At 41.8% G+C, this 15,428-nt stretch overlaps 1 protein-coding gene across 1 annotated transcript in view; it reads right to left on the bottom strand.

Annotated features, from left to right (window-relative positions):
• The window catches only part of kcnq3 (potassium voltage-gated channel, KQT-like subfamily, member 3), a 105,579-nt gene that overhangs the window by 10,008 nt on the left and 80,143 nt on the right, over positions 1-15,428 (bottom strand). Inside the window, exons 4-16 of the mRNA XM_071492008.1 lie at positions 14,296-14,386; positions 13,783-13,909; positions 13,087-13,259; positions 12,388-12,561; positions 10,555-10,665; positions 8,869-8,964; positions 8,652-8,746; positions 7,660-7,686; positions 3,186-3,385; positions 2,995-3,100; positions 1,077-1,208; positions 888-983; positions 448-535 (exon numbers count right to left, since the gene is read on the bottom strand). Of these exons, the coding sequence (XP_071348109.1) occupies positions 448-535; positions 888-983; positions 1,077-1,208; positions 2,995-3,100; positions 3,186-3,385; positions 7,660-7,686; positions 8,652-8,746; positions 8,869-8,964; positions 10,555-10,665; positions 12,388-12,561; positions 13,087-13,259; positions 13,783-13,909; positions 14,296-14,386 (1,516 nt within the window). The remainder of the gene's footprint in view (positions 1-447; positions 536-887; positions 984-1,076; positions 1,209-2,994; positions 3,101-3,185; positions 3,386-7,659; positions 7,687-8,651; positions 8,747-8,868; positions 8,965-10,554; positions 10,666-12,387; positions 12,562-13,086; positions 13,260-13,782; positions 13,910-14,295; positions 14,387-15,428) is intronic.

Genomic DNA, 15,428 nt, shown 5'->3' with positions numbered 1-15,428 from the left:
GCATTAGGGTAAACACTCACTACTAGTAAGCTAACAAGCTTCTGATCCTACTCTGATGCAATAATTGAATATATCTGTAGTCAGTGGTGAGCTCAGGCTAAGGGTCCAGTCACTCCACAACATGTGTTTGTATAAAAATGTGAAAATTAGTTTCACTGGAAGGGTGCTGTTGGAAGCTTGATGTTAACTGACTCCTTGCAGGTTGTACAGCACCACTAATCTTATACACAACTAATCTTATAACTTCTGTCATTTTGGACTCTCATTTGCAAGTAATCAATAGCATCACGTTAAAGTTCATCAAAGCTGAACTCTATGCCTACAGTTGATACCCCTATCTCACTTACAAGTAAGGTTTTTTGGTCAGGTACAAATTTTTCTCTTTTACTCTTACTTACATTACTTATTTAAGTATCTCAAGAGATGCTTTCCAATTCTAATTCTTACCTGTCTTTCCACCCTGACAAATCTACCCATCATGCTTTGGTCCTCTGTATCTGGCATGGAGGCGGCTTTGGCGAGGAAGGACTCGTGCCTGGAACACAGGGACACTGAGTAGTTGTGGACTGCACAGATGTTTGTTAGGGGGAAGTGAAAAACAGATTCACCAGAACAGAGTAATTCCTTTGAAAAAAGGATCTTACTTTACATTCTTGTTCAATGTTTACAGACTAGTAGAAAATATAATGCATGTCACGATAACAAGAACGAGACGGATAAGTGTGAACAAGATAGTTTTATGTGACATTGCAATGAAAATCAATACAAGCCTTGATACAAAGTTAGCCTTACTTTAGTTCTTCTTCTGTTTGTCTAATATTACAATATAATCTTTAACATTCTCTTGTTAATTGATTATGTTTTACCCTATTATAGTGCTACAGTACCTGGGTGACTGGTTGGGTGGGTAGGTAAAAGGCGTTTTCTGAGTTTTCTTGTGTTTCGGAGTGAGGGGGGGTCCAGGGGCAAGAATCATGTCAATCCTTAAAGGAGGACAAACAGGATAAGCTTGAGGAAGAGGAGATATGTACTTCACTCAAACAGACACAAATCTCGTCTGTAATGTGGTTGCTGACCTCGTCTGGAGGTATTTAATTCGACAGAGCATGTCCAGGTGTCCAGCAGAGTACTGCTCGATCACGTCTTTGACATCATAAGGCCTCAGAGTTTCCTTAAACCGTTTCTTGTTCAAGAGGAATTGCATGATCCTGTGAGACAAAGAGGTTAGATTCAACAGTAAGGACATAAAAGAGTTTTGTCACAACATTGGCAGTCTCTCTTTGGTAAATTTCCATTCGATTTTGCGATTTTGCATAAAGTTGCATTTCAACTTTAATCAATTATATTTACCAATGTTGGGATGCATGGTTTTTACAGGCATGCTAGCCTTTCGTTTCAGCTCCAAATAAGATATTCAGATAATAACTAAAAAAGGGTGACATGTGACATGTGACAACTTCTGTACCAACTTGTCCTTACTTGTTGTGCTACTGTATCCCAAGATCTGAACAATTAACTTGCTCCAAAACAATCCCATCTTAACAATAAACCTTGATGTCTGTTAGATCTAAGTCACAGTAAAAATATCCATCCATGAATCTGTGGTGCGACTGTTTATCTTTTTCGTTTCTGGTAGAAGCAGGCTCAGTAAGGTACCCCAGATATCCCTCTCTAAACCTACATCCATCAGCCTCTCCTTGGGATCCCTACATGTTCCCAGGCCAGATGGGTTATGTAATCCCTCCAGCATTTTCTGGGACATCTCATCTAAGGTGCTTGTATCTGTGATCTTTTCAGGTTATTACCCAAAACTAATGAGTACAGCTGGTGGTTGGAAAGTGGAAAATAAAGACTGCAACAGTCTGTACAATCTGCCTGTCTAGAGTGTGAGATCCACTCTATCAAACTGGCACCTGGCTTCTTACTAATTTACCAAGTGCTTTTATCCAAAGGAACTTAAAAGTGAGGGACATCACTAAAGCTTCAGTGCAGTAGGAAACCATGGTGTAACTACTAAGTGCTTCATCTATTTAATAAGTGCACCACACCAGTGCATATGAAGTGTTAGTTAGGCATATCAGGGTGTCAGAGGTGTTGGGAGAGGAGGTGCCCTCGGATGCAATGTGTCTTCAAGAGATTCTTGAAGATGGAGAAGGATCATCCTGCTCTGGTAGACCTCGGTAGCTTGTTCCACCGCCAGGGAACCACAGATGAAAACAGTCTGGACTGTGACTGGCCACATATCAGATATTTTCAAACAACGATTATTAAAGAGAAAGTGATGATTCACTGTCCTGCTCAGAAATACTTTGACTTTGACACTTTCCATGTTTGTATCTGTGATCAAACCCAATTTCTTTCAGTTCTCTCAAAGCCTCTTGATGTAGAGGCCGAACCACCATCCACTGAGCTCTGTCTTTTGTCCCACACAGATCCCACTTTGAGGTACCTCGAACATGACTCTTCCCAGAGTCGGTGGCTGCTGCTTGTGCTTTAGTCTTTGGTGGAAAGTTTTGGGTCCTGAAACTAAAACCCTTCAGGTCTGAGTATCCTATTCAAAGAGCCTTTCAGCGCTGGAATAATGGTATGGAAGGAAGCAGCACTTTCACAGGGTTAATCACTCATCTCACAGGCCCTCATGCTAGATTGAATTCCTGCATTATGTCAGCTGTGTGAGTTCTGTCTACGCTCACTGGTTTCTGCAGCGCACACACTGTTGGCCCTCACACTCCTGCAATGACTCGGCTGGATCGCAAACCTCTGTATTGTCTGAGTATCAATGTTATTGTAATTATCACCGTCAAGAACAGAAAGTGGAGATCAAATATTTGGTCAGATTGCTTGACTTGTCCTACTGTTTACACCTCTCTCACCCTAGTTTGTATCACATTTTACTTTTGACTGGTAATGGATAGAAAGGCTCCAAAAATGCTGTTTCATCGTCACTTTGACAGACCATCGACCATCATGAAAAGAGCATTTGAAGTTCCTGACCTGACTGCCCGGATGACCAGTTTCAGTGTGGGGATCATCTCCTCCATGAGGATGTCTGGAGGGAAGCCCCGCTCCTCTAAGGCTGGATCAGCCAGAGCTCCTGCATCTTGGCAAAACCAGAAAACACAGACGTAAGAATTGTACAACAGACAATTAATAACCACATGCTTTTGTTTTCGTGAGTTTTGTACCTTCAGAGCTCTGGCGGAGTGTGTAGGCCTTCATGCGGAAGGCGGTGCGGAAGCGTTCCCGGTTACTGAAGCCTGCTGGTTTGGGCTCCTTAGAGGGACTTTCCTCAATGGACTCTGCATTACCCATGAGCTTCTTACCCGTCCCAATTGATGGTCTGGCATTAGGAAGGCGAACACGCTCGAGTAAACTCAGTTTCTGGCTGAAATGGGTGAGAAGAGAGAGGACATTAAGTCATATGATGTGACTGTAGTGGTGACTACTTGGGATGCAGCTTCTCAAATGGATAAACTTTGTCTTATAAAGTTGATGAAGCTGACAAAACAAGCTCAGCTCATGGTCCATATTTAGCTGCTGTTCTGAAGCTTTTGATCATATAACGTTAACTTCATTGGATCATTTTACCTCAGGCCTGCCCTGCTTCCCAAATTAAAATATAAGCAGAAACCAAGCAAAAACCCACCCACACTCACTTTATTTAGGAAAAGTACAACAAATCATCTATAGCTGAAATGTCCAGTCATTTAATGGTTTGCAAAGAATTTGTAGAAGATATAAGTACAGTACAGCATTTCAAAGACTCTTTTCCAAGATACAAGTTAGGACCACATCAGGAGGAGGTTGGGGTGGATAGATGGGTATATTTTTAGATTATATCTGCACCTTTCCTTGGGTTGTGCGTCTTTCTAAGCATAAAAGCAAATTTGTGCATTTTACAACAAAAAATGACCAGCAAAAAAATCACCCTTTAGTTTCAGCTACAACTTTCCTTGGTCTGACTTTCCTCTCACAGAGGAGTGAAAGTCTTCATGGTCTGCTGCCTCAACGCAACAATGCTGCTCTCCTGGCAGAAGGAAGCCTCAAAGAGCTGCGAGGAGATTGGTCTCCTTTATTGTCCAATGGCTGACAATATTTGGCAGCACAAAGACAAGAGCTCCCTGGGTAAAATAAGACTCCTGTGTGCCTTGGAAGAGGCAGAGAGGTGGGGTAACCGGAGCCGACAACTGCCCGAACAAGGCCTCTGAAACGTGGAGCGTTCTCAGCGACTTTGCTCCCACAGACACACAATATGAGTCTCTATGTTGCCTTGGGGCAGAATAGGGACGGTAGATTACGGCGCTGAGAGGCTGCAGAATAGGAAGCTTTAAAGGAAGAGAGAATCTCTTTCTGACTGCTCCTCAGAAGAATAAAGGGCAGAAAATTGGACGTGATTATCCCGTGGCTCTCTGTAAATGAGGAGACACAACAACAGAAACGAACGCTCCTAATCTCCCACCGCTGTGACCTCCCAAGAAATACACACACATTGTGGTTATATATTAAAGGAAAATAATAATTCTGTTTTATCTTGGTTTTGTTTATAACAATGATGATAACACTGCATTTAGCAAGTTAACTACTGAGATCATGAGATGATCAGATTGGTTGACATGAAAATTATCACTATAAACAGATGTGTCTCACCTGGAGATTCAGAACCTGTCTGATCGTCGCAGAATCAAACCAATAACAAATGTATCCAACATGTTATTTACAACATCTGTAAATAACATGGATTCATTGTGTATGAAAGCCTGATCTATCTGGTTCCTCTGAGCCACAGAGCTCCAATGTTTCCAAAAGCTGTTAAAATATATTCTGTCATTACCATGAACACACACACTGTAGTTAATTTTGACTCATTCCCACAAACACCATCCTGCTTCCAGAAATACTCACTACAGCGACAAATGTGGATTAATCTGAAAATAGTTCCCAGCAAATGCACCATTTCTTCTGGTTTGTTTAATAAAAACTACAGTGAGCGATTGTTGTAGTAAACTGCAGAGACTTCCTTTAAAAATAAAACTACCACAGAGGTGGTTTTGAGGACTTTGGCGGGTGCTTATATGTCTGTCTGTCTCTGGACAGATTTTGTCACTGTGATAGCATCACAATCATGCAGTCACAAAACTCTAGTTGTGTTGAGTTAGATCAAAACGAAGATTAAGTTCGGAGATGAATGTGGTCTGACCCATGAGGGCATGAGCACTGGGTGCTCCTGCCATATAATAATGTAACAATGACTACTGAATACTCGTGGGTCAGATGTACAACTGTTCAACCCATAGTTGAATCATCATCAAGTGTCAACAAAAATTTACCATTGTAAACTATATTATCACAGATTGCATTGGAGCATAGGTGTTCCTGTTTTTCTTATGTGTTTTGCACTGTAAAAAAAATCCTCAACTAACTGCCTCACTTAGGTAACACTGAGACACACACACACACACACACACACACACACAAATACAACACTGACTTTCAGATGGGATATAATTTTCTATGTGTTGTGTTGAATAGACCATACAGTAGCCCTGGATAACTCAGATAAAAGGTCCAATATCACACAGTGCTGTCAAACACACACACACACACAGACACACACACACAGTTAGTGGCTTATCGCCCTCTTGTTGGACATGGCAGCTCTGTTGTAGTTTCTGGCCGCCGTCCACCTCTTCGCTCAGAGCAACAAGATAATGTCAGACTGCTAATTTCCCAGCAGCTGATTCTACTGGGGACTGAAAACTCTCTCTACCTCTCTCTTTTAATTTTCTAACTCACCCTTCAGTCTTTCTACAACTTTCTCTCTTCCTTTTTCTCTTGTTCTTTCTTTTTTCTCATTATTTCCCATTCTCTTCCTAAACATGTAAGAAACTAGACAACACTTCACTGTTTTGTTGATGTCTCTGTGCGTTGCTAAGTTGTTATCTTCACAGACCCCACTGCTCTCTTTTCAGGTGGATATCTCAAAACCTGGACAAATGAAACCAAAATCAGGTTCAGGGATGAAGAACACTGGATGTTTTTGGATAATTTGGGAACTGACCCTTAAATTTCAGTCCATAAAACAGTCACTGTTGCTTTGTTGGCAAACTGACCTTCCCTCCTCTCTGTCAGGCTGTGTATCAGGGCTCCTGTTGTTGCCACTCAGTAGCTTTGAGCAGCAGTAACTTTATCCTACATGTTGAACATGGTGGCTCAGCGGAGGCCGGGAGGCGTCAGAGCAGAACGCTGCTCTGTAATGACTCTGTAATGCCACTGTCTGACCTGAACTGACAGCTTGTGCAGCAAGTTCACAAAATACCTTGTTTACCAACAGTGACAGACTAAACTAGAATGTACGATGGACATTTCACATGGTTTGAATCCAAATGAAAAAGGTACTGAAGAGTCTCTGCCAACATTTAAAAGCTGTGAAAAGATAAAAATTAAAGTTACATGTCAGGGAAACATGTACATTTAGAAATAATTTTCAAATGTCACAAAAAAATGTTTACACTTGCAAAAGGTCGGTTGTCAGACTATTCGACAAAGCAATACTTTGCATATTGAAATTTAAACCCTTTTTTTTGCATTCAAGTCGCTGCACCTGCCTTATCAAAAGCTTGTAACTGGCAGTGGCTGACACAGTGTTAATGGTTGTGCTAATGCTAACTCTGGCTCTCTGTACTGACAACATTTTAGATTTATTTAGCTCTGCCCCCCATCCCTACAAGTTGACAGGATTGGTTACTTAGGTTACATGATGCATGAATCCCTGGTCTGTCTGAATCTGATTTTATGAGACTGTCTTGTATTGTATAAAAAACATCATTTGGACATTAACAAGGTTAAACACTTTTAGACTAAGGATCACGAATCATCAAATTCAGAAAAGTCAGTATATTTTTACAAAATGGAAAACCAGTCATTTTCATTTTCGTTCCTTAAGTAATTCATTTCCTCACCTGTACTTTCCAAACCTCTCTGACTACTCAACAAATACAGAAGGTAACAGCAGATACGACACTCAGTGAAAGTGATTGTCAGGGAGTGTTTAAGTCCCTCTGGAGAAGAACAGCAGCTAATTGACTAAAATGTGAGAAATAAAGCAGATGTACAGTGAGTGAGGTCAGTGGTCACCAGATTAACATTTTTCTTATCTCATGAAGACAAAATTCACATCTTTCACAAATTAAACATCTCCTGTGAGATTTCCATGACATGTTTTGATGTAGAGTCTCATTAATATCTCGCCACACCACGGAGAAAAAAGAAAAATCATCACTCCCAAAGACCCCATCTCGGGTCCTAATTACTCCATCTAAACTGTCATTCATAATTGAAACATAACTAATGGACTCACTAATAGCTTTCTAAAAAAAATCTCTCAGTCTAAATGTCATCAAAGCAGCTGATGTGGAAGGAAAGAGCAGAACGAGCGGGTGTTTCATATCACGATTCACATGTTTACCACAGCCGTTAGCCCAGAGATTTATTCGACTTGTGAATTAATATCGGAAGCTATTTAAAAGCGGGAGGGGGGGGGGTTCTAGGAAAGCTTCATTAGTCTTTCCAGCATGTGGGGCTAATTAAAGCGCCATCAGAGGACGTTCACTCAGGCCGCAGCTCTGTGTGATTTAGAGCATGTGTGTAACGGTGACCTACCTCGCCATGGCCTCCAAGTGATCCTTCCTTTGGATGGAAAGAGGAAAAGAACAAAGTTAACAAACTTACAGGAGACAAATGTCAAACCTTGATTTAAACACACTTCACATGACTCCTGTTATTGCTGCGAGGTCTGTAAAATTCAACTTTTACTCTAATATCTTAGAGCAATTTGTAAGTTGAAGTCTTAAATGTGCAATCAGTAGCGTAGGTGCTGTCAGTTGCTCTTAACTCCCAGCCCCCCTGAACTATTTATTGCTCACTTGGCACTTTTTTTTTTTACAGTTTTTTCAGAAGCTCTATTAGCTTTGTTAGTGGAGATGGACACACTGCAGCCCCAGTGGCCAAACCCAGGACTGCAGCTAAATAATCCTTAGTGACCCAATAAGCATTTTCTGTTGAGGGTGTTTGCAGCACGTGTGTTGTCGGACTGATGAAGATGTTTTCTGAACATGTTTGTGTTTTGCCTATTTGCACATATTTCCTTCAGTTGCAGTGTGATGAACTCTCAGGGCCACCACACTGATATCCACTACTGAAAAAGACCAATACCTGTTTGTTAATGTTGTAGTTTCCAGTGAAGGCCAGTAGGTGTCAGTAAAGAGCCATAGTTTTGCTCATGGCATCTTTGAGCAAATATTTCTACAAAATTTAAAGGTTTGTTGTTTAAAAACAATTCAAATGAAATTTGAAATGAAAATGAAAATCAGAATTTTCATTTGTACTGAGAAACCAGAACCGTGTATGATCACATCCACAACATCTGTCATACCCACTGTTCAGCATCCAGCTTCCCAGACTTCGGTTCAGGTTAATAATCATGCAAACTAAAGAAAATGAACAGAAATCACGATGGGGGTCACAATATGAATCAATACTGTAAGAAAACAATAAACATGAAACATAAAATTTATGTGCAGGTATTTCATGAAAATGATGTGAAACAGGCACATGCATGACGTGGCATTATGATGTCATCTCGTGTTACTTACCTGAAGCAGGGAAGAGAGATGACTGTTTCATAAAACCTCCACGTGGCAATAAGATCTTCCCTGATTGGATTGGTGGAATAATATCGCCAGGCAGACTTGAGTCAAGACGACAGAGACACAACAGCAAATGACATCAGTTAAAACGGGTTCTTTGATGTTAACAGTTTTAATCTCAATGAGTCTAGAAAACACAAAAACCAGCCAGGTAGCGTCTCACCTGGATGAGCCCGGCGGCCGGATGTCTGCGCTTCTCAAAGTGCTTCTGTCTGTGCTGCTCCTGGACCTTCAGAGCCAAGCCTGAGCCCAGGATCCCCTGCAGCCAAAAACACAGTGCAGAAATCCCACCGGGCCTGGTTATCCCACACAATTCATGTGAAAAAGGCTTAACATTGAACAGTCGTCTTAAATTAAGCCTCTTATGGCCTCATCTGTTAAGGTTCATGGTGTCAGGTCCCACTGCAAAGGGTAAAAGACACCAGCTGTGATTTCACACGTTATTTGACGCTCACACTCTGGTTGTGCCGTACATACAGAGGTAAAACAGACAGAATGAGCCAAACTGTAGAGCTAATGTGTAAACCGCTGCTTTTCTGCTGCGTCAGCATGTGTCTAAATATGAAACGGGTGCTGCTGTGTGGGCTCACAGGCACGCATGTCGTGACGTAAATCAGCAAAATGTCACATCAAATTAAATTCATCTGTAGGTGAATTATCTTTTCAGCTGATGTTGTTTCATACGGTTCTTTGGTGGTAAAATAGTGTGTCATGGTGTAAGTAGAAGGTGTAACTGTAAGTCCTTTACTCTGCTTTCTTGTTGTTACACTTGTAACAGGAGTTAACCTGCACCACTAATTACTCAATTCTGACTTTTCAAACTAACCTGTTAAGACTGAAGATGTTTCATTATAGAAATTAGACATTTTCATCTTTATAAATAAAGAAAGCTACAATTCACTGGTGAATTCAATCAGAGCAGGAGAGATATTTTTGGCCGGCCTGTCAGTCTCACTATAAACGTGAATGACTGAGTGAGTGATGAAGTTACTCCATTGGTCGGCCGACCATGTGCTGGAGTTTCCCCATTAGTTTTTGCTCTTTCAAAACAATTTGGTGTGAACAAGCAGTGTTGCCAACTTAGGGTCTTCCTAGATTTGCTGACTTTTTAGACCCTTTTAGCATTTTAGAAATTTAACATCATTTTGGACAAACTTTAGCCACTGTCCGTAGAAAACAGTCTCTGGTATTGCCCTGCGAGCGAGAGGTCAGGCTTTCCCTCCGCAGACACACCTCTCTATGCTGACCACACATCAGCTGAGACATCTTCATCACAGCCCGACTGGACTATTGTAGTTCTCTGTGTTTAAGCCTCCCACATTCTTCATTATCACACTTACAGTTGGTGAAGAATTCAGCCACAAGGATGCTGACTGGCACTAAAAAGCATGAGGGCATCACCCCAGTCTTAGCCTGTCTTCACTGGCTTCCTATTCAGTTTAGAATTCAATTTAAGTCCTTGCTGATGACTTTTAAGGCTCTTAATGTCCAGGCCCCACCCCACCTCACAGCCCCTATCCATTAGCACTTAGCTCCTAGTTCTCTAGGATCTGAAAGCTCCTCTCTCTTGTATAAACGGTGGCAGAGCCTTTGCAGTTGCTATTAGATATCAGATGTGTTTCCTCCGTGTCTGTTTTTATATCTTGGCGAAAGACATTTTTATTCACTGGCCTTTTAGTCCATTGTCATATTCTGTATATTTAGTATGCTTTCCTTGTGTTTCTACTTATTCTATACATTTGTTCTACTTGTATTTCTGTTAATGTCCTTCGTGCAGCAACAATGTGTTTTCAATTCATGCAGAGTTCAGTGCTGCAGTGATGAGACATATACAGGAGAGTGAACCCACTGCAGGCAAAGCGAAGAAGGACACTCCAATTAGAGCAAAGGTGCCAGCTAACAGTCTCCCAGCCCAGGTCTTTGGGGTTTTGTCTCCATAACCGATGGTGGTCAGAGTGATCTGCAAAACAAATAAAGATTACACTTTACTCTCAATATCTCCACAGTTTCTGACAGAAATACCCAGAAATTCAGTTCCTGATATTTGTCAGAACAATAACAAACAGCAATAACAGTCACTTCTGCTGGGACCTCGGCCGTGATCCTCGCTCTACTCTATGACCACTGTATGGATCCACTGAAGGCCTGCTCAGTGATTCAAAGGGTCACAGCATCATCAACAATCAGCAGCCAGCAACTACTGAGCATCCTGCTCAAGGGCACTTCAGCAGGGCAGATGTTTTCCATCACAGAATTTGAACTGAACTTGAACTGAAGGACAGTTTCTCTAATGAGGCCATCCTGCTGCAAATAACTGCATCAGTGCCTCTCTAACCAGAGGCCATTCATTAGAGCAGGAAGCTGAGCCAACACCGGACTGTTCTCCAACAAGCTGCTGGCTCACTAACACTTTTTTTTTACTATTTGTCCTCCAGACTGGATCGACAAACAAAATGTCAGGTTTTTCAGCAGCCGACTGAAACAATTTTAAAGACTAAAACATTGGTTGTTCCCACCGGTACATGAAGGCAGCAGAATATTAGTGGCTGCAGGCTGATAATTGGTTTTTGGCAGAAATCCCGTGTTCGGATCACAGCCAGACCTTCTCTGTTGATCATTTTGGTCAGACACAATCTGTTCCAATCTGCTCCAGCCAAAATCACTCAAAACTTTGAAGATGTCTCACTAACAAACTACAAACAGACAGAATGAAGATATAACCTCACTGCAAAAATCATTCAATCACCATGTAACAAGGCGTTTAGTCTTACACCCAATGTTTAAGGACTGAATTTGACTTTTTCTCCGGGCTGAGTGGTGGTACAAGTAGCAATAGTAAAACTGCACAGTACTCAGAGTAAATGTACTTAATTACTTTTCACCACTGCTAATACAATTACTGAGCCTTCATCACACGTGTATTTTAATATTGTTTAATGATCCAACCAGTTGAAACAAAGGTGGTGTCTTTTACAGAAGCTGATATCAAAAGACTAAACCACCACAGCCACACAAAAGACTACGAACATGAAATAATAAACTCTGCCCTGATGTCAAAACGAATCTGTACAACAACGAATCCTCCACTGTCTCACTGCTCATGACTAAACACCAGTGTTTGCTCACATTAGATAATATATGACATTTTATATTGGCCATGAAAAGACAAGACAACATTGGAAATGAAATCAGCTAGCCAACATTAGTTAGCTAAACTGTACCTTAAGGCTAAAGTTGGAACCTAGCTAACATTGGTGTGTAGATTCTTGACACGATTTAATTCAGAAACTGCAGAAGTTACACGTGGCCGACTAAACATTCTTCTAACGTCAAGGTTAAGAGATGGTACAGTCCACTTTAGGGGTGTCTGAAACTGTATTACAAGATTCTCCCAGGTGTGAATATTGGAAATATATTGTAATATTTACAATTACAGGTAAGAACGAGCCCTCTGAACTGTTGTTTTAACCCCTTTTTGAAGGGGGGTCCAAGTCTCTTCCACCCCCCCTCCCCATAATTCATACCCTGGCTTGTGGTCTTTCAATACTGCATTTAAGATATTCATACTGTAGAAATTTTAAAGACTAAAACATTATTGATTATTGATTTCCATGAACAAAGATTTATGACAGATAATGTTCTCTTAGGAAGCAGCAACCTGACGCTGTTGTAATGTACATACCAGCCCCCACCACAGAGCGTCGGCGTAGGTGTCGAAGTCTTGTGGTTTGGGTTGAGCGGTGGGGTTGTCGTGGTTGGACACATCCATGGAGACATCGTCCTTCTCCACCAGGTAGACCAGGAAAGACGCCAGGATCAGAGACAGGAAGCCGATGTACCAGGCGGTGATCAGCTCCTGCAGAGACACAAACAGATTCATTTATCTCAACTTACATGATTTTTTTTTTTTTTTTTTTTTAAATCAAGATACAGATGCAGGCGAGCCAAATGTGTAACTCAGCTTCTAACTGAGGGATGCACACAGTCAGAGTAAAGACCTGAACACACACTTCCTGCAGAGATAAGCATGGAGATCAATAAAGCACTGATAGGAATCAATTCATCCTTTGGTAGAGCCACTTCTGAACAGACAACTTCTTCCATGTAAAAGCTGTAAGCATTTAAGACTGAATGACCCCTCACTTCCTTTCAACTAACGATCAACTCACAGCTCAAATTCTTTTAATGCACTTTTTATTGCAACTCTTTCTTTGCAATTGCTTCCATTTCTCTCACTTTGGCTCATTTTAGTTCCTTTCTTTAACTAAAAATACGTCTTCTATTCCTCCTCCTCCTGCACTTTTCAGCTGCCAGCCATCACTCTGCCTTTTCTTCAACAGCATGAGTTCTTCAGTTAGTTGGAGGTCAGGTCCACTCCTACCTTACTGTGTGCGTAGATGGCGGAGCCCAGCAGTTTCCAGGTCCCTCCTCTCCGGTCCATGCGCAGCATCCGCAGGATCTGCAGGAAGCGCAGGCTGCGCAGGGACGTGGCCAACACATTACCCTGGTTACGCACCGCCACCACCGGCACCGAGGCAATCAGCACAAAGATGTCTGAGGCGAAGGAGGCAGGAGAGAAAATCACTGAGACAACGCTCTCTACGTACGACTTTCATCAAACCTTTAATGAGGCTGACCTGAGGCGGTTATTAAGTCTTTATGAGACGATGAACAAGTTTCGAAGAGTTCTGGCATTAGTTCTTAACAAGACCTGGCTGGACGTTCAGACACCTGAAACTCATTGAGAGCAATTTAGTGGACGTTTTCTCTCCAGTGATGTAAGCACTTTATGCACATTAACAATGTCTTTATAGTCAGATTATAGCAATAATCAGGTCATAAAAGTTGCCCTCTAATCACATTAAAGGTCCCATATAGCATGAAGGTAGATGTCCATGTAGCAGCCTGCACCACAGATGTCGACAAAGGTCACTAATGACTCAGAGCCATTTTAAAACAAGTCCACTGGTTTGTATAGAAGAGACTGGAAGTGGTGTAAAACAAATGGTTCATACCAACTCTGTGTTGATATTTATGAACTGTGACAGTTCTGCTCTCACACATTTTTATGACTCACCTAAGATACACAGGGGTTTGCGAGCGAACTTCAGCCTCCCCCTCCATCCTTTGTAGCGACAGCAGCAACCTGCCGCCCAGATCCTCAGTGCAAACTCCGCTCCAAAGATGAAGATGGCGAAGGTTTCCTGCAGAGGAAAGTCAGACAGCGGTAAGACAGGAGAAGGAAATGGTCTGATGTCAAAGTCAAGAGCAGAGAAATGCACACAGCCTGTATTCAGAGACTGAGCCTAAAAACCAGCCGTCAAGACTTCTGGAACTTTGTGACGTCACAACTATACCGTCATCAGCCCCAGCCATGCCCCAAGCCCCGCCCACCTGGACCCACCAGCCAACCCTAAGTGTGCAACTACACTGAGGTGGTTTTTGGTTCTTAAAACCACAAATATCTTCCATCTTCTGTTGGAGATCAACACTTCAGATAAAACACAGGAGAAGAGTAAAATATGGGAATAAAAGGCAAAATAAAAAAAATGGGTTTAACACAATAAGAAGAAGATCCCAGTGATCTTACCAGTATAACCAACCAGTGTGCAGACACCTTCTCATGTTCCCTGAATGTTGTGAGAATGGCCAGAATCAAACAGCCCAGGACGATTAAAAACCTGCAGAGAAACAGAAAAACACAAGTTCACATCATCCAGCTGTTCGACCAACAGCTGTTCACATGCAGGACACACAGGAGGCAAGAGAGCCGAGACTGGACTCCTACACTTCACCTTCTCCATGATGAAACACACCAACATGAGAGAAAATGAGAGTTTATGTTGGTAAATTAACACCAAAACAGACGAGTATGTTGACTGTATTTACCTTCTCATCAGAACACAGTGATTCAGCTTCACCATTAGAGGGAGCTACATCACTACTGTCGACTTTAAACAAGACATCAACACAGGGCATCTCTGTTAGTGAACTCAGGTTAGAGGAGAAGTGACACAAAGGAATAAATCTCACTCACACACACACAAAGACACACACACACAGTGTTAATTTTCTCCTCATGTCATCAAACCACAAAAATCATTTTGCTCCATTTTACAGCAGGAATGTTTAATAAATCAGTGAAGCTGAGGAAATCAACTATTTATTAGGATTACATCACATGACGTCGACCCCATTTATCAGGTTTTACTATCCACTCCTGGTGGTTGTTGAAGTGGTGTCACTGGTTAAAGGTCCCACACAGTCTAAAGGCAGATGTCCATGTGTTTGTGATTATAAAGCAGGTCTAGGTTCTATATTAATACTGTGAAAGAATCAAAGCCTCAGTCCACAGAGAAATGCACACAGCCTGTATTCAGAAACTGAGCCTTAAAACCAGCCGTCAGGACTTCTGGAACTTTGTGATGTCACAACAAAGCAGTCACCACCCTCAGCCATGCTCCAAGCCCTGCCCACCTGGACCCACCATCCAACCTTGCAGGATTTGGTTTCTCTGAGTGTTTATCTGAAATCTGCTGTATATATTTTTCTTATTTATTAACAGTCAGCCAATTAGAAGAGAGCCTCAGATCCTCTCTTCTGATTGGCTGACTGACCTGTTGTTACTAGAGCTCCAGAGAGAAGCCTGAGAGAGGAGATGTAACACTACACTGAGATGGTTTTTGGTTCTTAAAACTACAAATATATCTTCTGAGGAAGATC

This window comes from Trachinotus anak, unplaced genomic scaffold (assembly GCF_046630095.1).
Source record: "Trachinotus anak isolate AG129_WGS33_773 ecotype Australia unplaced genomic scaffold, CSIRO_AGI_Tana_v1 ptg000012l, whole genome shotgun sequence".
Taxonomy (NCBI): domain Eukaryota; kingdom Metazoa; phylum Chordata; class Actinopteri; order Carangiformes; family Carangidae; genus Trachinotus; species Trachinotus anak.
Note: the sequence above shows the minus strand (reverse complement) of the source record. Positions and strands in the feature narration are given on the sequence as shown.